The 23,906-nt window shown below is 48.3% G+C and overlaps 1 protein-coding gene across 2 annotated transcripts in view; it reads left to right on the top strand.

Annotated features, from left to right (window-relative positions):
- LOC135414139 (chromatin remodeling regulator CECR2) overlaps positions 1-23,761 on the top strand; it is a 102,043-nt gene extending 78,282 nt beyond the window's left edge. For both annotated transcript variants that reach the window (XM_064654512.1, XM_064654513.1), the window contains 11 exons: positions 2,456-2,612; positions 5,978-6,107; positions 6,386-6,423; positions 6,522-6,613; positions 6,899-7,025; positions 8,428-8,861; positions 9,997-10,125; positions 10,219-11,041; positions 13,047-14,454; positions 15,295-15,400; positions 15,683-23,761. In XM_064654512.1, the coding sequence (XP_064510582.1) occupies positions 2,456-2,612; positions 5,978-6,107; positions 6,386-6,423; positions 6,522-6,613; positions 6,899-7,025; positions 8,428-8,861; positions 9,997-10,125; positions 10,219-11,041; positions 13,047-14,454; positions 15,295-15,400; positions 15,683-15,688 (3,450 nt within the window). In that variant the 3' untranslated portion in view covers positions 15,689-23,761. The remainder of the gene's footprint in view (positions 1-2,455; positions 2,613-5,977; positions 6,108-6,385; positions 6,424-6,521; positions 6,614-6,898; positions 7,026-8,427; positions 8,862-9,996; positions 10,126-10,218; positions 11,042-13,046; positions 14,455-15,294; positions 15,401-15,682) is intronic.
- Positions 23,762-23,906: the final 145 nt, after the last annotated feature.

Raw genomic sequence — 23,906 nt, 5'->3', positions numbered from 1 at the left:
TTCTGCTTCCTGCATCTAGTAGGATGACACCCTTTCTTTGCTTAAAATTGTCCCCTTGCTTTGTCAATGCCATATTTGTGGTGTGTTGACCTGGAACATGCTATGGATTCGATGCCATTACAGTGTAGGGTGCTGAATGCACCCTGCAGGCTTGGAAAGGTTCTGGTGGTGAGCACTGCAGCTTGGATGTTGTGTTTGTGTTTCCATAGGACATGAATGGTGAAAGTTGTATGAATCCAGGGAAAGGGAAGGTCTCACCTGTGTACCAACAATCAGAGAAGTTGGCATGTCATGCCAGGCTGGCTTAGATCTACTGGTTGGAGAGTTTAAAGGCTGATGGTCACATCCTCAATAAAACATATTAGTGTGCCAACTTCTGATGGCTGGTTCCTGCTCACCTCTTCTAATTGCTGCAGAGCCTAACTTTTTTGGTTCTTACTGCTATTTGAAGATTGATCAAGAAAGTCAGGGGTAAACTGTTGGACGATGGTCGGGATCAGACCTGAAAGGAAATTGTTTGCAGCTCATGAGTAGAAAATCAGATGGTAGAGCATTTGAGAAAGGGATATGAAAAGAATCAAAAGCGTAAGTGTAGAACCCAGTCCTGTAGGTTCTTGACCCCTTGTACTTGGCAAAGCACTTTCAGTCCTGAGCATCCTGGTGTTTGGATATTGATCAGGGAGAAAAGCCCTGAGAGACAACTGGAACTGTAAGGATTGCTTTATAAGGAAACATTTAACCTAACTGGAGAAATGTGGGAGTTTTGTGTAAGTGTCTGAGGAAGCCTGTAAAGGCTGGATTATGGCTGAAGAACAGAAGGATTTGTGCTCACCCAGAAGAACCTGAGAATAACTGGATGGAATGAGGGGTTGAGAAATGAACTTTAGGCTGAATGTGAGGAGAAGCTGGCTAAGCTAAGGCACATGGGCTCACAGAATGATTTTTCTAGGAAAGGGATGTACGAGTGAACTACTAACATTTGGCAAATATCTAAAAAGGAAAAGAAATAGGCAGAGTTCCCTCATGGTGAGATGATGCTATAGGGTTCACCTAAAAAGATTGGTGTTTTTGCTGCCCAGTCTGTCTCTAAATGCAGGATATGGTCCTAATTTTGTCAAGAGTCCCATCACCCTCTCTTTGACACTTCTCTGTGACTGTTGGTGGTTGAAATATAATTCTCTTAAAATATTTTTGCTGCTGGAAATAGGGAGATAATTCATGATGCTCATCCACAGGGAGTTGGAGTGGGACTTTCTAGGGCAGCTCAGGGCTGTATAGGGGAAGGGGAGGCAGAGGGGGAATGAATGTACAGTGAAACCAGACAGCATTTCTAGGTGTTTATCAAAACAGCCCCAGGTTCCACTCCTAGGCAATGAAACAAGGACAAAACAGTAATCATGGGGCCAGAATTTTTTTTTTCTGGGGATTAATAATGGGCCTGGAGAAGTTGATGATCTGAGCAGCAGCCAACGGACCCCAGCTGATTGCTAATCCTCAGGAAATGCCTTCTGCTTAAGTGGTGGTTGCTGGTTATTCCCTGAAAATGAAGTTGGAGCAAACTGTGTGTACGCTGTTCTTTTCCCATTGATATTCCCTGCTGACAAGGCACATGTATCTTGGTCTTGCAGAAGTCAAAGGGGTGGGAGCGGCTGGTGGATGACTGATTCATTTGTCTTATCATTAATTTAAGCTAATAAAGATAATTCCACACTTCCATATACATATCTTGCACTTCATTGGAGAAATAGGAGCAGGCGATCCCTGGTCGGGAAGCCTGCAGTCTTAAGCAGGATCAAACACAGCCTTGGAGCCTGCTGGCAGTAGGGAGCTGAGGAAGTGGGGCAATAAAGAGCCAGGCATCCTGGAGTGAGAAAACTGGTTTTGGGACCCAGCAGGAAAACTGTCCAAATAAACAAACAAGATGTAGTTCAGGGGAGATTAGCACACAGAAATTTTGAACAGGAAAGGAAAACATTCCAAACGATACCTCGATGCAAGGCTGTACCAGTCTCTTTTCCTAATGAAGTACTCTGTGTTTTATAGCAGAGCCAGGTTTGGCAACGTAGTTCTTTCTGCTCACACTTCCCACTTGGAGCTCTGCTAGCTGGAAGAGGTAGAGGTGTTCTGTGGTGCTGTCAACAGCCTGAATCCTTTGCCCAGAAGGGAAGGGAAATACTCACAGTGTGTCCCTGACAGAATGGCAGCTTGTCTAACCCATCGCTTCTCCTTCCATTGTCCTTGTATCAGTAGGATTTCATTGCTTGACAAATAACTTTCCTTTACATGTTGCTTTTCATCTAGGAATTCATGCATACAAATCCATTTTTCCCTTTTTTTTTTTCCTCCCAGCCATTCATTTTAGGTTTGCTTTAATATTTGCTCAAAGTAATCCTTCCTGTGCTCAGACTTGAATAAGCCAACGTGTTACAGTTTTTGGTGCCCTGTTCTGTCACAGGTAAACCCGAATGTGCTGAGTTCCATGGAGAAGCAGAGGCGCAGGGAGGAAGAGGAGGAACGCCAGATCCTTATAGCAGTGCAGAAGAGAGAGCAGGAACAGCTGCTAAAGGAGGAGAGGAAGAGAGAGATGGAGGAAAAGGTCAAAGCAGTGGAAGGTAACGTGCAGCCAGGTGTGAAGCAGAAGGAGAAGTTTTCAAAGCCAAGATTGAAATCTTGAATTAAGATCTGCCATTTACGTCCCTCCCCTGCCAGACCTGCTAATGGGAATATCTTTTCTTGCACTTATCTGTGATAAGTTGGTCTGACTGTAGCTTCTTTTCCTTTGCCTATCTCCCTTGGTATTGGTGGCTGTTCTCTAGTATACCCTTTGACTGTGTTGTCTTCCTCAAATCATGCTTATTTTCTCCCCCAGCTATGCTTTTTTTCCTGCTATCACGTTGTTTCTCAGTTCTCTTCCATCTCCCCACTTGCCTCCTTATGGATTTCCCTGTGTGCAGGATTAGCTGGATTTGCTCTTGCTGAATAGCATTTGGTTCTTTTGGCCCAGTCCATGATGAAAGAATTCCCTTTGAGGAGAAAGGGAAGGGGACAACATAGGAGTAGCAAGAGTAACATTTTTTTCCTGGCCTTACCAGTTGGAGAACTAAAGATGAAGGGACCAGGCTACCAGAGCACCAGAGGTGGCAACTTCACATGTTGGTTTGATTTTTTTTTATTTTTTTTTTTGGTTATGAATTAAATGCTGAGTTAAACTGTTCTGCAAGAAACAAATGTATTTAATACATCAGCTCAAGGCACAGACAGCAGGCAGTCAGCTGTAGCATGTAGGCATGGGTGTCAGAGCAGGCTCATTTCTGACCACCTTCTCTCTGTCAGCCTCCCTTACGGGACTTCCATGAGCTGCTGCTTCTGCCACAGTGACTGGCTGGGCTGTTGCAGTTCTAGGGAAAGGCTGAGCATCTTCAGAAAGCTGTGGTGGTAGTGTGTGGCAATATCAGTATCCTGAGTCCTTAAGGGGATAAAGAATCAGAAAAGGAAAAAAAAGATTAGGTTCATGCAAACCTTGTAAACTTTCCAAGATGAAACAGTCTGCTACCAGATGTTTGGTAGCATGCCAGATGTTATCTAAGAATAGGGTTTTTTACCTGCTTACCTTTCTAACCTTTAGAAAATCCAATTACTTCCTTGGCCTTCATATATTCCTGGTTGCCAGTCCTAGCTAATCCAGTGCTTTAAACTGAGACTCATCCAGCTTCCATATCTGCTGTAGGTATCTGTTTCACCTTGGAAAATTGCATATTCTCTGTGCTTTTAATTCTTCATCTGTATAGACAAAATTAATCTTGAGGTTCCAGAGGAGCTGCAAAGATAAATGTTCCTGTAACATGGCTTTGCTTTGGGATAAGCCGCTTCCTTTTCTGGGTAAATGCAATCACTACATCATCTGATTCAAAGACACCAGAGCCACTCAAATAAATTAGCATACATTCATAGCTTTTCTTGGCAGAGATGCTTTTATTTTGGTTTAAACTCATCCCTAGTCCTAGGTCTTCTGTAGAGGAAGGATGTGAAATACAAAGTGAAATATCTGCTCTCTGATGAACTTAATCAGCACTTCACCTTCTTCTCAATTTTGAACTGTAAGCCTGTTTTTTAAAACACCTTCCTGTTTCCAGTCTGAGATTTCACTTCCCCCCACTCCAATGCACACCCCAGGTAGCAAGTTTCCTGCTGGGCCCATCTGTAGTCTCCTGAATTTATGAGTTAAGGCAGCTTTCTAGATTTCTACCACAACAGCAGGTTAGAGTTACTCAGTTCTCTTTCCAGATGCTGCTTTGTCATAATCTCTCACGAACATGACTTTCTAGCTGGTTGAGGTACTTTTTAGGGCACTGTTTAGATTTTAAAGCTGCTGGGTAGGACTCAACCCAGGCCAACAGTGTGAGAATGAGCTCTGCCTGATATGTAACATGCTGTGTTAATCACTAGCTGTGGTAGAGGTTCCTGCCATTAATCCTGACTGAGATCCAGTCTGGTACCAGGGTAGCGCTCCTCGATTCCTGTCAGTTTACCGAGTCACATCTTTGGCAGGCCTTGGAGGATTTCTAAAATCTACATCTCCTTACCTCTTGGCTGCTGTTGCCATGAGATTTTCCTTTTGCTGCCCGAATTATCGCTTCATGTTTTCCTCAGCTTTCTCAAATATGCATCCATTGCAATGCCCTCTGAGTGATGCTAATTTTAGGAAAGAAGCATGAAGTACTGTGCTTGGACAGACTCAGATAATCTCTGTTACCTGCAATTGGATGTTGGACTTATCATCATGAAATGTTATAGTAGATGCTGTTACATTCTGTAGGACACCTTAGAACCAAGTCCTATACTCCCAACTTCAGTGCTGCCCAGAGTCTTCTAACAGGAAATTCAGGCTTTCTTTTACCAATGTTTGACATATCTGACCATGGATGTCCCTATAAATAACCACTTTGTAGCTATTCCTACATTTTTTGTGCCCTCAGCCGCTATCCCAAGCTTGTTTTTGACCGACAGAGTAAGACATTAAATTAATATTTTTCCACCAGAGCTGGTACTTCCTGAGTCTTTGACATTTTCCAAATATGAAGCCTCTGATAGAGGGTGTTAGCCAAGTCTCTCCCATCTTTCTTTCTCTCTGGGTGTTCCCTGATGTGGCCTGTTTTCAGGGGTCCTACTCCTGTGACATCTCTCCTTGAACACTACTTTCACAGAATTCTGCTCCTACGCAAGGTTGGTCCAACCACAGGTGTTTTGCAAGTCAAATGAATTCAGATTTCTTATAAGAGAAAGGAAATGAGGTTCATAAGAGCCCATAAACTTTCTATTATGAAGCAATCTGTTAGCCAGCTGTCTGGTTGCAAACCACAGGTTATATTACTAGAATTGCTTCTTCCTGTCTCTCACCTCTTTAAATCAAAGCTGTCCCAGTGGTCTTCCTGTGTGGCAGCTTGTTTGCTCTGGCTGCTGGCCGTGAAGACCCACCTGAGCAACCTTCCCAAAGCTAGCCATGATCATGGAGGATATTAATGTCCCCAGTTACTCACTGCCACTTAGCTGGTAGAACTTCACCCTTCCCTCTGCACTGCTCTTCATCCCCTTCAGTGCTAAACCAGCTGCCTTCAGTTTACCTGCCTGAGCCGAAGCACCTAAAGGAAGGTAACAACAAGCCAGCTCTTTCCATAGTGCTGATCTATGCCTAGGTCTGGTTGAACTTCTCTCTCTGTTCCACACCACTTCTGGAAGCTGCCTAGGGGAGCATCTGTGCAATGCTTCAAAATCAGTGATGGTAAACCAAGGGAGAGTGAAGAGGTGTGTTGATGGTGCGCTGCATTCTCACCTCACCTGCTCCTGTGCTGTTGCTGCTTTTGCTGAAAGAGCAAGACCATCTCACTGGAGTTCTTGAGAGCTGCAGGACCTGCCTTCTTTTTCCCTGAAAGAAGTTGACAAGTAGTGCTGAATGTTTTTTCACCTCTTCCTACTGCAGAACGGGCCAGGAGGAGGAAACTTCGTGAAGAGCGGGCCTGGCTGCTGGCGCAGGGAAAGGAGCTTCCTCCTGAGCTGTCCCACCTGGATCCCAGTTCCCCTTCCAGGGAAGAGCGAAGGACCAAGGATATGTGAGTACACAACTGGGCATTGCAGCACGTGAGTGCATTGAAGTAGTGAGTATGGCAAGGAGAGGAGTGTAACCATTCACAGGAGTGAGGAGGGAGAGGTGAGGTTAGAGAACAGTGAGGAGTAAGGTGGTAAACATCTGAATTTGGTCCACATGAGTGGAGTGTTTGTGATGAGGCCTATTTGTCAGCATTGTGACACTGTGCATGGATGGAAGGGAAGATGAAGTACAAGAGCATGTCCTCAGTCTGCATATTCACTGTGGTGCTTCTCATTGCAGCTATGAACTGGATGATGAGTTCACAGCCATGTACAAAGGTTAGTCCTACCCCAGCTTTCCCCTTTGTGTGACTTGCTCAAAGTTAAATCCTCCCCTGTGTGTGTGTAACCATTCGCCTTTCTCTTGCTAACTCCAGTTCTAGATGTGGTGAAGGCTCACAAGGACTCTTGGCCCTTCTTGGAGCCCGTTGATGAATCCTATGCTCCCAACTACTACCAGATCATTAAGGTATGGAAAGTGCTCCAGCCATCTTGACTGATGCACTTTGTTGACCAGGAGGCAGTTTTTTGGAAGTGTTTTGATATTTTGTGGGCTGTATTAGTCTCACCTCTCAAACTGCATGTCTCCAGTAGTCCTTTCTAGCCTTACAAGTCAAGGAAACCAAAGATGAGAGGCTTCCTCTCTGGAGAGCATCCTCTGCTGCCCCATCCCCTCTCTGAGGAAGCTACAGCTCCAACTTTGTACGCCCCACTATGCTTGCTATCACTGAAGGGAGGTTTGGTTGTATTTTAGGCCCCCATGGATATCTCTAGCATGGAGAAGAAGTTAAATGGAGGTCAATACTGCACCAAGGAAGAATTTGTGGGTGATATGAAGACCATGTTCAGGAACTGTCTTAAGTACAACGGTGAAGGCAGTGGTAAGAGCAGTAAGATAATAAATTGGTCTATTTGCAGTGCTCAGTCAAAGCAAGCAGTGATCTCTTCCTCCTCACCAGTCCTTGATTTGTGCTTCTTCTCTTTCAGGATATTTTTGGGAGACCAGATGAAAGAGTAGGAGCTTCTGAGTAATAAGGCCTGGGGTTTTAGTGAGGCTTTTAGCACAATTTGGCCGTGCTGGAAGGGGCATAGGATACTAAGGACTGCCGTGTTGGTAGATGGTGACAGCAGAGCATATAAAGAGAAGAAAGTCTGTTTCTTTCTGAGCTCATTCCTTCGTGTGCTTGTGTGTGCCTGTGTGCCCCTTTTTCTCATAGTAACTAACACAGATTCTGAAAAGCATTGGAGTCTGGTTAGCTCCTAGTGTTTGAGTACTACAGTGAGGAGTGAACCAGGTTTGTAGTCCTTTGGATGGAAAATGTCAGGTTTAGGTTCCTGGTCTATTGAATGAACAACATGAGTCTGCAAATGAGAAATCCTGGGTTTAATTGCCATGCCAATTAAAAATTAAAACTCTGCATGTTACTTAGGTAAGAAATCAGTTCCCATATGGTGAGTCATCACTGCAGACTGTGTCTCACCAGCAACACCTTGAAAAGGATAACAGTTAGAAACTAATCAGCTTGTTGCTGTTGGCTGCAAGTAAAAGCATACCTGCACTGCCACTGACAGAGCTCTGTCCCCCAGGGAACTTCAGGGTTAGTTTAGTGGAAACAACTGGAAGGTCATTTGCTTCAAGGCCTTGTCATTAACACCTCTCACATGTCTTTTCCTTCCTACCCACTCAACAAAAAGTAGAAGCCCATCTCAGCAGGACTGTCCTGTGGAAATGGTGCACTGGGGACTCTGGTGTTGGCAGTAGCTCTCATGTCAGGGCCAGCAAATGCTTTAGAAACTGTACATGAATAAATGTGTTTGCTGATTTTCCTCTGTCTTGTAGCCTATAGCAGAGATTTGAATGAGTCCAAGAAAAGCCTCTGAACGTAATCAAATAGCCTTGCTGGAAGTTCACATTTCTTCTCCCAGCACTCTGCTGGCTAACTGTGCACTGTGCGGGTCACACATCTCTGTGAGCAGAGGTAGTGCTCCTCTAATGTAATTCTTGGCACTACTCTGGAACAGAGTTAATGCTGACTCCGCAGACCGTGCTGCCAGTGGTACTTTGTCATGCCTATGTGCCTGTCCTCTGGTGGGGTTACTGAACAGATCTGTGTTGCTTATGGAAGTTTAGGAACCAAAGCCAACTAGTTAGAAACAAAAGTCTTCCTCAAAGAAACTTGGAGGAGGGGAGATGATTCATCTGATGGGGAAAGTCTGATGTTGCGTAGCTGTTTCTCTCTATAAGGCTCCATTCCTGACGTTGTTGGGGTTTTTTGACTGCAGAATATACCAAGATGGCTTACAACTTAGAGAGGTGTTTCCACCGAGCAATGATGAAGCACTTCCCTGGGGAAGATGGAGACACAGATGAAGAGTTTTGGATCAGAGAAGATGGGAGACGAGAGAAGAGGAGCCGGCGGACCGGCCGCTCCGGCACGGGCAGTGTTTGGACTCGGTCGCGAGACCCAGACGGGCCAGGCAAGAGACAGCAACGCCTGGAAAATGGAGGAAAACCTCCACCATATCGAGCTACTTCCAGGGCTCCTGCTTCTTCCTCTTCTTCTTCCTCCTCCTCCTTCTCCTCATCCTCTGTAGAGGACCCAAGTAGCAACCCAATGCAGACTACTCGGGAGGTGGGCCCTTCCAACGGGCGAGGCTTCCCCCGCTCCCTGCAGTACGGCGGCATGCCCAGCCCTGTGCCACACCCCGGACAGATGGTAAGGACCAGCCTCCGCTGTTCTGTGCCCATCAGACCTGTGGAGGGAGGGAGGTAAAGGGGAATGAAACTTTCTATTGTGAAATCCCTACTGCCTGGCAAGAACCTTTTCCCAGAGATAAAGGGTCAGGGCTGTGGTTTCTTCAAGTGAAACTTTCCAGCACTTAGGTTTAAACTGGTACAATTTCAGTCTTTGCCACACGAGCTGGGAACAATCTCCTAACGTTTCCCATGGCCAGCATGTCCCTGTGTAGTCTTGTACCAGCCCTGGTTTCCCCAGTTCTCTTCTCTCCTTAGAAAGTTTTACCCCATTGTGCATGGGAAGCTGTCACATTTCCTCTCTTAACCTCCAGTTTATGAAGCTGAAACAAGCTGGTCTTCTTTTGTCTCAATTGTTTACAGATGCCTGGTAACTTTGTGCCATCTGTGTACTACTGCATTTCATGCCTTGAGTATTTATAAAAGCAGTAAACTAAATCAAACAAAGGCCACCCTGGACTGCAGCAGTGACCTATCTTTAGCCCAGCATTTCTTCTCTGAATGCCACCTGTTCTGCCTCCCCTCTGGGCTGTTCCTCACACATCCTTCACTGCCTTTTCTGTTTTAACCACTGATGTCTTGTGGTGTGGTGTATCAGCTGCACCTCTGAGATACAGGCTATTCCTTGCCCTTTTAGCTGGAGATCAGACAAAATTTTTAGAGCGATTCTTATGATGCAGATAGTGGCAGGCAGTAGGGAGAGCTGGAGGCATCAAGTATTTTGAAGGAAGTCTAGCACATTCCTCCATTATTTTCCTGCTTCCATAGTCTTGTGGTTCACTCCACTTCTTGGAGCAAACCACTGCCCTCTCCAGTCTTCTTGCTTGCTCCCAAGTACTTGGCTGGCAAGTGAGCATATTGCAACCTAAAAGCAGAGGTGAGTGACTGGGGTGCGAGAGAGCGGCTTTGGCAAGGGAGCTGTGTCACCTCCTAGAAGGGAGTCTACAGGTTTTCCGTGGCATCTCCAAAAAAGTCCATCTGTTCATCCGTGTGGTACCTCCAGCCTTGGCTTCCCCCAGCCTGTAGTGCTTCTGTTGCTTTTTTGTGCTTCACACGCTGTTTTGTTTGTCCTCCCTGCACCCCTCCCCGTCCCCCAGAGACCAGCCGTGCCAGGAACGTTTGGTCCCTTGCGCGGGTCGGATCCCACGAAGCTGTACGGCTCTCCGCGAGTGCCTGAGCCCCATCCTGGAGACCCGGTCCAGCAGCACCAGCACTTTGCCATGCAGGTAAGGAACGCTGCAGCACCCCAGGACCCACAGGTGTGACGGCTCTCACTGAGACCCACCTCATGTCTCTCTCTCTCCCTGCCTCCTCCGCAGCCGGCCGTGGGACTGAGCGAGCACCGCGGGCACCGGCTGGCCACTCCGGAGAAACAGGCATGCGCGGGACCCACCCACGTCTCCGGCCTCGGCCCCCGGCCGGGCACGCTGCAGCTGGGAAGGGTCAGCGGCCCCCCGCCCGACACCGTCTACCCGCCAGCCCAATTCCAGCAGGGCTTCCTCCCACCCAGGCACAACGGGCCCCCGGTGAGGCCGCCGGAGGGCTCGGAGGTCCCCCCGGGGCACATGTACCGGCCCTACAAGTACCTGAACCGCGCACACCCAGCCCTGTGGAATGGCAGCCACGGCCCCGCCGGCCAGGCTGCCATGGGGCCGGAGGAGAAGGCGCCCATGGGGCCAGGGCCCTCGCTCCAGCCACGTGCCCTGGGTCATATGATGGACCCCCGGGCCATGAGGCCGCCGCTGCCTCCCAGCCAGTGGACAGAGCAATCGAATTTCCTACCTCATGGGGTGCCTCCCTCAGGGTATATCCGACCTCCCGGGAAAGCTGCCGGCCAGAGGATGCCACAGCCACCGGCCGCTCTGTTTGGGGCACCGCCTCAGGTTCAGAGAGGGTGCCAGGGCGGGGACTCCATGATGGACAGCCCGGAGATGATCGCCATGCAGCAGCTCTCCTCCCGCGTGTGCCCGCCGGGAGTGCCTTACCACCCTCGCCAGCCGCCCCCGCCGCACCTCCCCGGACCCTTCCCCCAGCTGGCCCACGCTGCCTCCGCCGCCGGCGTGCAGCCCCCAAAACCTGTCGTGGGAAACGGGAGCTCGCAAGATCCAACCGGGCAGACCATGGAGATGGAGAGCAACCAAGGTAAACCCTTGAGTGCCCACTGGTATTGTTGACCTTCGCTGCCTGCACCTCCCAGAAAATAATTCAAATTTTGATTAAATACTTGAGAGGGACACAGCTTTTACATGTGTTTTTATTTTTTTTTATATAAATTGGAATACGTTTTCTAATTCATCCATCACTTAGATTTTTCTAGGCTGTTTTGTTTCACTGTAGCCTGCCAGAAGTCCTCTCTGTCCCAGCTATACCTGCAAGTTATCAGTTTGCCATGGGGTACAAATGCAAAGCATAGAAATCACAGCATAGGCTGTGATGCTTTTAGAGCTCACTTGGAGTTAATATAAAAATGGGATCTGTGGAGAGTTAGGTAAGGAAAGGAGATGTTGTATGAAATAGCTTACATATATAAGGAGTATATATTAAATATACTCCTGTAAGTGTACATCAGTATGACTTCTCCTCTGAAATGCACATCTGCCTTTTGAGCTCTGAACATCACAAAATCTTCACACAACAGGACTGTCCAAAAGCCCCTGAGCAGCTGTATCGGTTCATGTGGGATGGCAGTGTGTCGTGTGTGCCCTCACAAGTTTCTTTCCAGTTGAATTTCATCTGTTCTATCTAGTAAACTACAGATTAAAAAAAGAAAAAAACCCCAACCTTAAAAATAAAACCCAAAGTAGAGATCAAAATAACACAGAGATCAAAAAAAATTTTTTTTTCATTAATTCTAGCTGGTAAACTAGAGATCAAAACCCTTGTATCTTTTATCAATCCCTTGTGTGCCTTGCACTAAGAGGAAACTCTTTCCTTGTGTGGCATTGCTTAAAAGTTATCATCATAATTTAACTTGCTGGATATAGAACAGAGACCAGGGAAGGACGCTGAGTGATTGCAGGACAGAGTACTCTCATCTTCAAACCACAGTTGGTTAAAATATGGCTGCGATCAGCTCTGCAGCATCTCGGTGTGCAGCAGTGCTTCTGCTCATGCTGTGGGCAAATGGCATTTGTGGAGGGTGGGTTTAAATTTGGTGTTAGGGAGAAATTCTTTACTGTGAGGCTGGTGAGGCACTGGCACAGGTTACCCAGAGAAGCTGTGGATGCCCCATCCCTGGAAGTGTTCAAGACCAGGCTGGATGAGACTTTGAGCAACGTGGTCTGTTGGGAGGTGTCCCTGCCCATGGCAGGGGGGTTGGAACTAAATGGCCTCTAAGATCCCTTCCAACCCAAACCATTTTATGATTCTGTGACCAGAAGGGGCAAGGCAGCATCAAATCAAAGTGCTGCTACTCTGACTTCTTATCTTGCTGTCATGTGGACCCCACTGTGATATTTCCCAACTCTACCTCTCCTTTAGGCAGCCTCTGCACCCCCGTGTGTCAGACCAAAGGCACGTGCCACGTTACTCCAGTGGAGGTGTGACTTAGCAGTGGCTTGCAAACTGCAAAGTGTCTGTGTCATGAGGGTTCAGCCCATGTGTGCCATCTTTCCAAGAGTGGTGCAACCTCACGAGTAGTTTTCAAAAGATCTCTTTCACAAGGAGCAGCTACTAAAGGTCACCCAAATTTGAAAAAAAAATGCACTTCAGAATTGCTAAAGATCTCTGAAGGAAAAACTGCGTTATGGGTGTGGAAGGAAGGTTGCAGCCCCAGAGAAGAGCACTTGTGCTGATGCCATGCTCCAACAGCCCTGTAGAGAGGTTTGTGTGGACGACAGGACATTGTAGGCTTTGGAGTAGTGACAATGGAAGGACCTGCACGGCTTTAGAAAGTCAGTCCTTTTTCTCTTTCATTTGCATAAAAGTGGAATGCTTTCTCCATCCAGTTGTTAGGGACTTGTTTGGCAGAGCTGCCCAGCAACTTTGGGTCAGCAATCAAAGAGGTTTGGTAGATCTGGTTAACCTGGCAGGAATTACTCTTTGGCATGTGTGTTTTGGGTGAGCATGAGCAGGCATGTGTATGTGTTAGGTGGAGAGGGACAATTTCCAGTTAGACCGGTGTGTGACTTTCTTCTCTCTCTTTCAGTGGAGACAGCAGCAGGCATGGACGAGAAGGCTCAGTGCATCAGCATTCCTGACGGGACCTATGCCAAACTCCTACCTCATCCCAAGCCCCCGCTGCCCATGGAGTGCGCCAGGCGCGCCTTGCCCCCGGATGGGGAGGTGGATGGCTCTGGTGTGAAGGGCGAGCTGAAGGCAGGGCAGAGCAAAGGTGCATGGTCGGCAGAGAGCGGCTACACCAGCGACCCGGGCTGCGTGAGGGACCTGGTGCCCGCCTCCGAAAGAGGGGGTCCCCTGCCTCAGAACGGGGCGGCGGGCGAGGGGCCAGCAGCCGGCACCGAGGGGAAGGGGCTGGCTGCCAACCTGCTGGAGAAGCCCCTCTGTGGTGGGGGCAAGACTCTGCCTGAAGCAGCCGTGCCTTGCATGGGGCAGGGCACCGGCCTTCCTGGCGTGGATGCTGGCTCCATGGGGGCCACCCCCAACCAGTATCACCCTCTGTACATGCCTGGTCTGGAATACCCGAATTCGGCTGGACGGTACCACATCAACCCAGGCCTGCAGGGTTTTGGCCCAGTGATGGGCGGGAAGCCACCTCCTCCTGCCTCCCACCCCCAGCATTTTCCCCCACGGGGTTTCCAGCCGAGCAGCGCCCACCCCGGCGTCTTCCCACGGTACCGGCCCCCCCAGGGAATGCCGTATCCTTACCAGCCACAGCCTCAACCTTCCTACCACCACTACCAGCGACCGCCCTACTATGCCTGCCCACAGGGATATTCGGACTGGCAGAGGCCTCTCCACCCCCAGGCCAGCCCCAGCGGGCATCCCAGTGCCCACCCGCCCCTGGCCAGAGCCCCGTTCCCAGAGCGGGGGTCCGCGGGCGGCCTGCAGGGCTGCGAGGCACTGAGCGCCGCCCTGGCCTCTCCCAACCGCATGGACGTATCAAGTGCCAAAGAGGTTTCTCCAAGTGACGGGCAGGATCTGGGGCCTGAAGATGAGAAGTCCGAGGAGTCCCAGGAAAGACCAGAGAGTCCCAAAGAGTTTCTTGATTTGGACAACCACAATGCAGCCACAAAGAGGCAAAGCTCGGTGGCAGCGGGGGAGTTCCTCTACGGAGCACCCCCACCCCACCTGAGTGCAGGGATGGGGTTTGGCCCGTCGGCTTTCCCTCCCCATGGGGTAATGCTACAAACTGGCTCTCCTTATGGATCCCGACATCCTGCCAGTCACTTCCAGCCCAGGACGTATGGATCGCCCATGAATGCCCACCCGTCTCACCATCCAGCCTCCAACCAGGCCAACGGCCTCTCTCAGGAGGGCCCCCTGTACCGCTGCCGAGAAGAGAACATGGGTCACTTTCAGGCCTTGCTGATGGAGCAGAGAGGCAGTGGAGGTGGCATGGGGGGGCCACCCCAGGACTTGTATAGACCCTCGGGGTAAGACTGTTTTCTGCGAGAAGGCAAGGTGGGAGGGGGGTGTGATGCATGGGTGACAGTCACTGTTGGATATCCTTGAAAGGATGTGGCTTGAAGTCAGAGGAAATGGCAAATGAAGTTGAAAGTCTAACAGGTGGCTCAGATCCTTGGAGTAAGAGCTCTCCTAAGATGGAGAGTCTCAATGCATCTCCTTAAAACAATCATGGAGAGTCTGTTAGCCTGCCCCATCCATCCCCGCATCAGTACTTTGTTTCATCTAACAGTGTTTTGTTAATGTGTAATTCAGGGTTGTGCATCTCTTAGTCAAATGTACTCTTGCCATTTTCTTTGCAAGTGTTTTATTTCATCTTGCTTATAGTGGGGCAGAGTAGCTGACTAAATTGGAAGTTGGCCTCTTGTTATGAACTCCTTTAATGCTGCCTTCTTTTTCCCCTCCTCTTGATTCGCTCCTCCTCTCTGTGTCAAATTTCCCTCACAGAAAGTTGCTTCTCACTGAGACTGTGCATATCATCTTTTTTTCCCAAGTGGAAAATTCTGCTTCTCCAAAAATTGCCTGTTCAGTTTTTACTGTTCAATTGTTACTGTTTTATCCTCGTCACAGCATGACAGTCCTTCCTTCTTCTAGTATTCAGGGAACTTGGATTACAGCTAAGACTTTGGGGGGAGTAGCATGGATTAAGGGTTGTGTTTTGGGGGGAAACCAGACAGAGGAATACACAAGACTGCATGCTTGTATGCTAATGTTGTATGTATGCATTCAATGAAGTAGTTTGAACCAAGAGTAGGGATTTGCTCCTGATATTCATGTGCTAAAATTCTCTCCATTCAACCTGACTCCAGAATGCAAATGCATCAGCCTCAAGTTCCCTTCCCGAAGATGCCTACAGCAACAATGTCCCGGGAAGATCTGACATCACAAAAACCATCAGTGCTGCCTCTGGATCAAGTAAGGACTGCTAGAGAGAGCAGAGCTGAAATGCAAGTCCTTCTCTTCCCACTGGTTAAAGGAGTAAAGTGTTTGATTAGAGTGGGAGGAACTGGAGGAAGCTGGGAAATTAACTACTGCTATGCAAAGGAGTTGAGAATGTCTCTAAAGTCTTAGCTGACTGCAAAACATAACCTAGGCAGATTGATAGTGCTACCTTTGAACTGGTTGCATGCAATCATGAGGTCACTCCTTTCTAAAGCTGCCAGTTAAAGCTTCCAACCCTTGTTCTTCCTCTTTCAGAGCTAGTCCGAGGAAGGAAGGACCTCATGAAGACGAAAGCCACACATGATTTGGACACCCAGGAGGAGGGGCAGGCCTTCCTCCCACCCTCCCCTCGCCCGAGCAGCATGTAGCTTCCTGGGTCTGTGGAACATGGTGCCGTGACGGCTTTTGTGTTGGAAACCCGGGGCGGTGCTGGGCCCCAGCCAGCCGAGCAGCTGGCTCCCCACCACAGGGCAAGCACCGCGAAACTAGTGGCTTTCCATGACCGGAGACTGCGTCTCATTCAGGGTTTGGGGGAATTTTCGGGTGGGGAGGGCAGGGGTGGGGGCAGAAACTTTCATTGACTGCTAAACTCAGGTATATTTTTCAGGGTGGAAGAGGACGATGATGAAATTTTACTTGTAGTATTAACGTGTGTGTTTTGGAGCTGGATCCAGTTTACAGAATTTAACCTGTTGCCTTTCTAAATAAATTTCTGTTGTTGGTGAATGTATTGTACATAATGGGGGAGGGGGTGGGCCCAGCCTGTAGTGGGCTTAGCACTGGAGGAATCATTAACTGTTTACAATCATATCACACTGAAATCTTTCAGGATAGGGTGAGGGTTCAGGGGGGACCGGGGAGAGGCGAGGGAATGTGTGATGGATGACTTGCTGTCCTCCTTCCTGTCCTCTGCAACCAAGACATGACCCGACGGTTGGTTGACTTAATAGCATGAATTGCTCAGGAGTATAACATGTTCTCCACTTTCTCTTGCCTTCTTCCTCCTTCCCCTCTCACTCTCATCTCCACTCCTCTGGATCCAGGGCCTGAGTGCACTTCCAGCTCCTGTCATCATGGGGGAACAAGGAAACCAGGACCAGGAACTGAAACCAGGGCAGGACACTCATGGCATTGTCCCTTCTGCTAGTACAGGAGCTTCTCCCTGCCTTTTTCTGATAGGAGAAATGTGTGCTCTAGGAAACAGAAAATGGCATAACTGGTCATCTTAAGACTTATTTTGGTGAAACCAGCACAGCTGTGGGTGCAGCAGCACCCATCCAGTAAAACAAACTTTGTGCAAATCTGTACTGCCCTGCTGCTTGAGGAGAGGAGCCAAGTCCCCACCTTTATTTCTCTCACCCTGGGCTATATTCACTTCTTAGCAGCAGCAAAGCAGAAAGTACCACAGGCTTCCTGACCGCTCTGGCTTGGTAAGGAGGAGGAACAAGAGGCTGCCTTGGGGGAATGGTAGGATTACTGCAGTGTGAGCCATTTATTGGCCTGTGGAGTTGGATTTGGCATTCACAAGTTGCAGGTGAATCAGAAAGCACTGGTTCGAAGTCAGGTGTTAAGGTGGCACAGCTCAGGGGCTGGGGGACAGGAGGGCTGCGTGCTCGAGTTGAGGTGGTTTTTTTTGTCTTCATTGATGCCGTAGCAGCAGGTCCTACAGGACTAGTGGCAGCTTCCCTGTGCACAGTCTGCAGGGGCTCTTCTCAGTACTGTACTGTGGAACCTCTGTGTGCCAGCATCTTGACAACCACTGGTGTTCAAGGGAGTTCGGCAGGACTCCCATCTGCATTTATTTACATCTTAAAGCTAGCAGGCACACACAGCTGGCTATTCTTGGGGGAGCTGGGAAGTTGTTACTCTACAAGGCTGGGCAGCAAGACTTGCTGGGACCGTAACTTGGTTGTACTGGGGTGGTGCAGTTTACAGGAGGATGTGCCAGTGTGTCAGTAGAGTATGCTAGCAAGAGCACAAGCGGCAGCAGAAGGAGGACAGAGCAGCATGCCCTTTAGTCTGTGGTACCAGCATGGGGAGGGACTTTGTCTCCAGGTTTCTGGAGAATTTTTCTGGCTGCTTTCTTGTCTTGGATGGTGCCATCACCTGAATCTTTAGCTGGATTTAACATCTGTGACTGCACCACCTTTGTCCCACTTCGTGTAGATCTACCATGTGCTGGCAAAGCTGTTCAAGCAAATGGCAGGTAATATCTGACTGAGTCGTTACTCCTTCTGTCCTAAGCTTTTGGAAGCACACAAAGCCTAAAAGATGAGAAATTACCTTTTCCTGAAATAGTTAGAACATGGAAGGACTGCTGTGTTAGTGCCCTCTTACCGATGAGCCTCACTGCTCTGTTGCTGCAGTACTTTTGCCTCTGATGAGCTGTGTAAGGCCAAGGCATTTTCCAAGCCTAACAGGAGTTAAAATTCATCTTACAGCTGCAGTTCTCACCCACTGCTGCAGCCAGCCTGTGAACTGTAGCTGCTGGCTGCTTAGGCCAGTGAGTTGCCTGAGACAGCTGGTTCCTCTGCAAAGGAAGATGTCAGTGTAATGTGAATTACTTACAATATCTATCTATAGATGCCATTACATTAGGAAAAGGAAGGTGATTTTTTGGTGTGTTTTTTCTTTTCAGTTGCATTCATCTGTCAGGGAGCAGTTGTCACTGGTGGATTGATATGAACTGGAATAGATGATCCTGAAGGTTGTCCTTTGACTGAGAAGTGCTCTCCCCAACCAAGAACATTATGCTATGGCTCTTCTGAATTTGTCCCGTATCTGAGGGTTTGCTGCTGGCTCTTCAGCTGGTAGTTGGTTTTCAGAGGTGCCCCAGCTGTTCCAAAGGCAGCTCTTAGTCCTTCACTGAAAGGAGATACTGAAGCAGTGATAGGTATTTATAAAAAACTGTGCAAGTAGAACTGCTCTTCAAGACAATAAACCTGGAACAAACAAGAACACAGTTGCTTCTCCTTGTAAAATAATCTTGGGTTCACTGTACATTTAAAAGCAGATAAATGGTAAAATATAACTTGTAGCAAAGTATTCAAAACTCTAGAAATGTGAATGTAGATCCTGCAAACAATCCCTGCCGTACTTCAGCCTCTGTCCTCTGTATCACAGACAGCCACCCAAATATTTGAAGTGCCTTTCATTCAGCTCATTGTGAACGTTGTGGAACAGGAGGGTTTTAGAAGCTGTAAAAAGTCCCCAAGCAAGCTGAAGCACACTTCAGCTGGAACTGGCACTGAAAACATGGTTCTAGTGGTCACAGGGTCTAGATGAGTACCAAGCCCAGGCCGAAACAGGGGCTGAACAAGAAAGGCAAGAATTGCTTGTGGTCTGCCTGGAGAGCACAGTGGAGTGTTAGACAGTGATAGATACCCCGAGGAACCTGTATGGAGTGTGCAACAGGAAGATATTTTCCCTTACCTGACATAATGCAAGTCTGGGGGAAAGATTTGTCTTGCAGGTGGTAGACAAAAGAGAGTAGTGAAGCTGTCTCCTCCTGGGAGGGTTTCTAGGTAAATGGCTTTTGATGTAGTCAGTAATTCTTATTAAAGAGACTAACAAGCTGCTGTTGTGAGGACAGATGGTTTCTATTAGAAAAGTACTAATATAGCATAGGGGGAACAATGGCTGGGCTACAGGGATAGGGCTATCCTGAGGACAGGACATGCTGAGATGGAGAGCTGGTTGTGGAACCTTAGCTCAGAATCTCCAGACTTTCAAATGCTTTCTTCATAAGTGGAGTTTTGAGGGTTTTCCTAAAACCCCCCAAAATTAGAGCTCTATTTTGCTAGGCACAATCAGCAAATCACAGAAAACTGGCACCCCTAAGAGGGCACAGGGCTCTGAAGAGAGTTGTGGGGTGGAACACCAGTGGAAATGTACGGGGAGGAGCAGATAATGTGAATTTTATAGTTTATGGTTTCCCAAGCCATGCTGCTCAGGGCTGCTTTGTAGATATTGTGAAAGAGACAGGTTTGAGGGATTTAGGAGAGAGTAAAATGGCAGCTCTTTATATACAGAGTGGTGGTTTTTTGCCATGAGTTGGCATGCAGTGCAGGAGAAGTGCAGCTGCATTTTAAAATAACCTGGCTTTTGAGTGCCATACTTGTGTCACTGTCTTAAATAATATTTTAACACAATAGAGAGAAATTTTAGTCACTGGTTGGAAGCCCTCTGTCTCAGCCCCCAGCATTGTTGTTGCACAATATATTACCAGTTGGTCCTTTCTCAGAAAGCATCCTGAGCTGGTGACTTTGCAAAGTTTCCTGTAGCTATTACTTTTTCCATACAGAGGATGTATTTTGCTATAATTATGGATTTCATGTTAAACAAGACTATATAATACACAGAGCAAAGATGATGTTGGCCATGCTGAAGCATGACAAAAATTTCCAATATTCTCAGAAGAGCTTTGTGTGCCACTCTGGCTTTTTAGCATCTTGCTCTCCCCACCACCTTGTCCTTTGTAAGTGGTGTGTGGTATTCCCAAGCTCCCAAGATGTCAAGTTGCTTTTGCAAAGGCTGCTTTATAAACTGCCCCAGGGACTCTGAAGCTTTGGACGTCTTAGAGTAGGACAGGCCCAGGCAATTCAACTAGAAGGGCAGTCACTGAGGCTTCACAGTGACTTTTAGCTGTGTTTAGCAGAAGTTTGCAGTCTGTAAATTCCATGGTGTATCCCACCAAACCACTCAGTAGCAATCCAAGGCACCAGCCTGCAATGAAGAGGACAAAAGGGGAAAGTAAATTTGAGGCTTCAAGGCCCAACTGGTTGGATTTGTGACTTTAAAGTACATGGAGACACTTTTCTTGGAAGAGCTTCTGATTCTTTGTTGTCTGCCAAATGCCTTTCCCATGCAGACTTTCCGAAGCAAATCGTCTGTGTATATTTTTGTAAGTGTGGCTTCTCGGGGTCTTGGAGAGCTATCAGCTTCTTGATGTCTTATCTGAAAGCTAGTCACAGAGGCTGTCTTTCATTCTGCTGACTGAGGCAGCTCTCCTGAAGCTTCTCACCCCAACACTTCTCCATTTAAAATGAAAGTATAATTAGAAAACAACCTCCCTTTATTTCCTCCACTGATCTCTGTCAGGCTTTTGTGCATCTCTGTGTTCAACTAGGGCTGTTTCTTTGTTCTTGATGGCTTTGTTCTGCTTTCTTTTTCCAAGAAGACTGTGCTGCTGTATGAACTGTGGAATTTCAGAGAAGGTGCTGAACTGAGTGACAAAGAAGTCTCATCCCAAGGGGTGGCTTGGAGAAGAACAGCAGGGGAATTTGTGACAGTGTAGTTGCTCCTGGTTCCCCTCACTGCAGAGCAACCACACAACTGGGCCTGCACTTAATCAGGGCAACCCCTTAAAAAGTGCATCGGTGTCAGAGAAGTTTGCTCTTGCAGAATTCCTGTTTTGCCTTGAGTCGGGTGCTGGCTGTCGGAGAGCAGGTGTGTGGGAGCCGTATCCTTTCCGTAAGGCCGAGATTGAGATAGCAGGCTGGGAAAGTGGGGTTGCAGCTGCAGGCCATGTGACAAGCTTTAAGAGCGTGTGCTCATTGTAGCCGAGAAAGCATCTCAAACGTTGACCTTCCAGCCTTTCCCCATCTGTACCTGTTTAACATACAGATGGGGGTGAGCACACTGGGGCTTGGCAGGACCCCTGCCGCCCATGCGGAAGGAAAACGCTTTTAACCGGCACATAATGAACTGCGCGCTCCGGTTTTCACTCCCTGCCTGCTGCCCACCTCCCGCTCTGAAAAAGAGCTGGGGGGGGACCCACTTCCAGCTGTCTCCCCTTAGGAGCTCCTGGGGATGACAAGAGCAAGGCTCAGTCCACCCCTAGGCAAGGAGGTTCAGGACAGAGGTTTTATTTGAAACTAGATGGTAACATCCAAGCGTACCTTTGAAGCAGAGGCTGTAGCGAGCTGTGTGGTGCTGTTCTCTTTTTGGTGACTGTCCTGCCTCGGCTCACATGCAGGATTTGAGAGACCACGGAGCGTTTTGTAGATTTAACACTGCTGCTCTGGCATTGACTGAGGGCTCTTTTCCTTCATTTGCAGCAGTGGCCTAGATTTCTTTTGGCAAAGGTCTTCCTCTTTTTGAAGCATGGATATCAAAGTAGACTGTGCATCCAGGAGAGAGCAAGGGCTATGTCCACCAGTGGAAGAGGGGACAAAGGATTAATTAGGGCTGAGGCTTAACTGAGATTTTCACTAACTCTGGCAAGCCCCTCTGTCCTTTGCCCCTTTTATTTGGAAATACTTGGCTCACTTAGCAGAAGGGCAGTAAGTGGAATATCTTCTAAATAAAAGTGGAACTGGCTCTGTGTGGGTAAAATTTCCTTGTTGTGAACAAAGTTGGACCAGACAGCCATAAAGGACTCCTTTGGGCATCAAATGATGAAGAGGCACACAGACACCTGGTGCCCTCAAACATTTTGGAGCATGGCAGAGGAGTGATCTCCCTTTCTGAAGCCAGCCAGGCAGCTACAGGAGCTCAGGCCTCAACTTCTAGTCTGAAAAGTCCTCTGATCCCCTTTTGTGTCATATGCCAACACTTTCCCTCTCCTTGCTTCCTAGCTTTCAAGTTCCTTTCCCTCTGCTCGCTTCGCTGCAGTCGGTTGCTGTCAAGTGCAGAGATGAAAGCTCACTGCCCACGCGAGCACAAGGGCAGAAGGTTGAACTTGCCAGCTGTCTCCTCTGCACAGGCATACAGACAGCAGGTGGGGAGAACACATTTACTCTCCTCATGAAATTAAGGTGTCCTCCGTGGCTCACGAGTGTTCTCTCGTGTGCCCCTGGGGTTTGCCACCCTGGCACAGCGACGTCTGTCCCTCTGCCAGCACAAGGATTTGCTCCTGGTCCCTCTGCAGGGTTCCAACACATGGTCCTGGCATGCCTACTTCCAAGGGGGTTTAGATTAAACATATATACTCTGTACAACTGTGAAAACTCTTATCTCTCTTCCATGATCGATCAATGAACATTGCTGCCTGATCTTTTTCCAAGCAATAATAATGTGCAGCAGTGCAACTTTGATGTTCCCACGCTGTTTCACGGAGTGGATGGCTATGGAACACGCTGCCGGGCTTCACAGTTTCAATGGGAAGCAAGGTGCTCTCTGTGGCCCTGCATTTTATCTGTGCCACATTCCTGCTTTCCCAGAGACTGGCGGGTTGATTTAGGTGGCCCCGAGAGAGCTGGTTGCTGCTTCTGTGTTTGGGAAGGCAGAAAGAGGAGGGAGCAAGTTGGTAAAGTTGAGCCTCATCCACAAAGCAGAGCACATGTAAAGAGGGGTTGCCTGTTGCTGCCATGGAGCAAGGGGTGGGTGGACCACTGATTTAATGCCTCTGGGGGAGGAGAGTGACCCACTGCTGCTTCACTTGGCATTGATGGGGGAGGCAGGAGAGCCGATGCCACTATGTCCATTCATTTTTCTGAAGTTGGGTAACATTGGTTTTTTGGGTTTTTTTGTATTATTGTAAGTTTGTAAAGAATGTAATCTGTCTGTCGGGGGCACAAGGAGAAAACGGGGGCCTTTCTTTTTTTTGGGTGAGGCTGTTCTTATGTTGCTGTGTTTTTTGTTGTTGGGCAGGGAGGGGTCTAAGAGGCCATGGGGCAAAAGCCTGGCCCTTGTCAACTGCTTGCAACTGTCCCAGGGCGACGGGAGGGTGAGCTGATGCTGCAGCAGAGACCTCCCACACCAAGCTGTGAAAACGACCTCTGCCTGTGTCCCTCTGTGGGGGAATCTGACCTGCGTGGGGTTCTGCACTGGCACGCCTTGCTGGGGGTGGGATGTAACACTCAAGGACTGGTCTTGCTTGTCTTTGACTCAAGTAGAAACTGGGCTAGGCAGCTGCCCGGGCTGTTTATGGAAGGTTGGATTTAATAGCCTGAGTTTCTCAGTGCAAGAAGGAGTTCATGCTGGAGCTGCTCGCCCCAGCACTTCTTTCCCCAGCAGGAGCTCAGGTGCTGCACCTCTCCCATCACCTGCTGCCCAGGAGCCCTGGTTCTGCCTCCCTCCCCATCCCGTAGAGCACAGTGTCAGGGATCCTCTTCTCTCTCCTGCTGCTGCAAAGTTGTGTGAACTTTCCTGGTCAATACTGGAAAGGGGAATGCTATTTATTTTTATATTGTGTATATTTTGTCTTGGTCTGCTGATTACCTTTGTTCCCCAAGAGCGACAGTTACCTCAATAGTTAGTTTAATACTGTGTGTTGGGTAATTTTTTTAAAGAACTTTTTTAAAATCTTGATCCTTGGAGGTCTGTAGATTTTATTTCCATATAAATTGGTTATTTTGTATAAAGTACATTCTTAAAATAGCAATCACCCTTGCTGTATGTGTGTTTTCTTGTCTCCTGGATGGTCTCCCTCTTCCTTTGTGAGGGGAAGCGGATGGAGGTGGGATGGTAACACAGAGGGCTTTTTTCAGAGACAAAGCCCTGAACTGCAGTCAGACACGTTTGTACCACCTGAAAT

The sequence above is a fragment of the Pseudopipra pipra genome, chromosome 5 (genome assembly GCF_036250125.1).
Source record: "Pseudopipra pipra isolate bDixPip1 chromosome 5, bDixPip1.hap1, whole genome shotgun sequence".
Classification (NCBI taxonomy): domain Eukaryota; kingdom Metazoa; phylum Chordata; class Aves; order Passeriformes; family Pipridae; genus Pseudopipra; species Pseudopipra pipra.
Note: the sequence above shows the minus strand (reverse complement) of the source record. Positions and strands in the feature narration are given on the sequence as shown.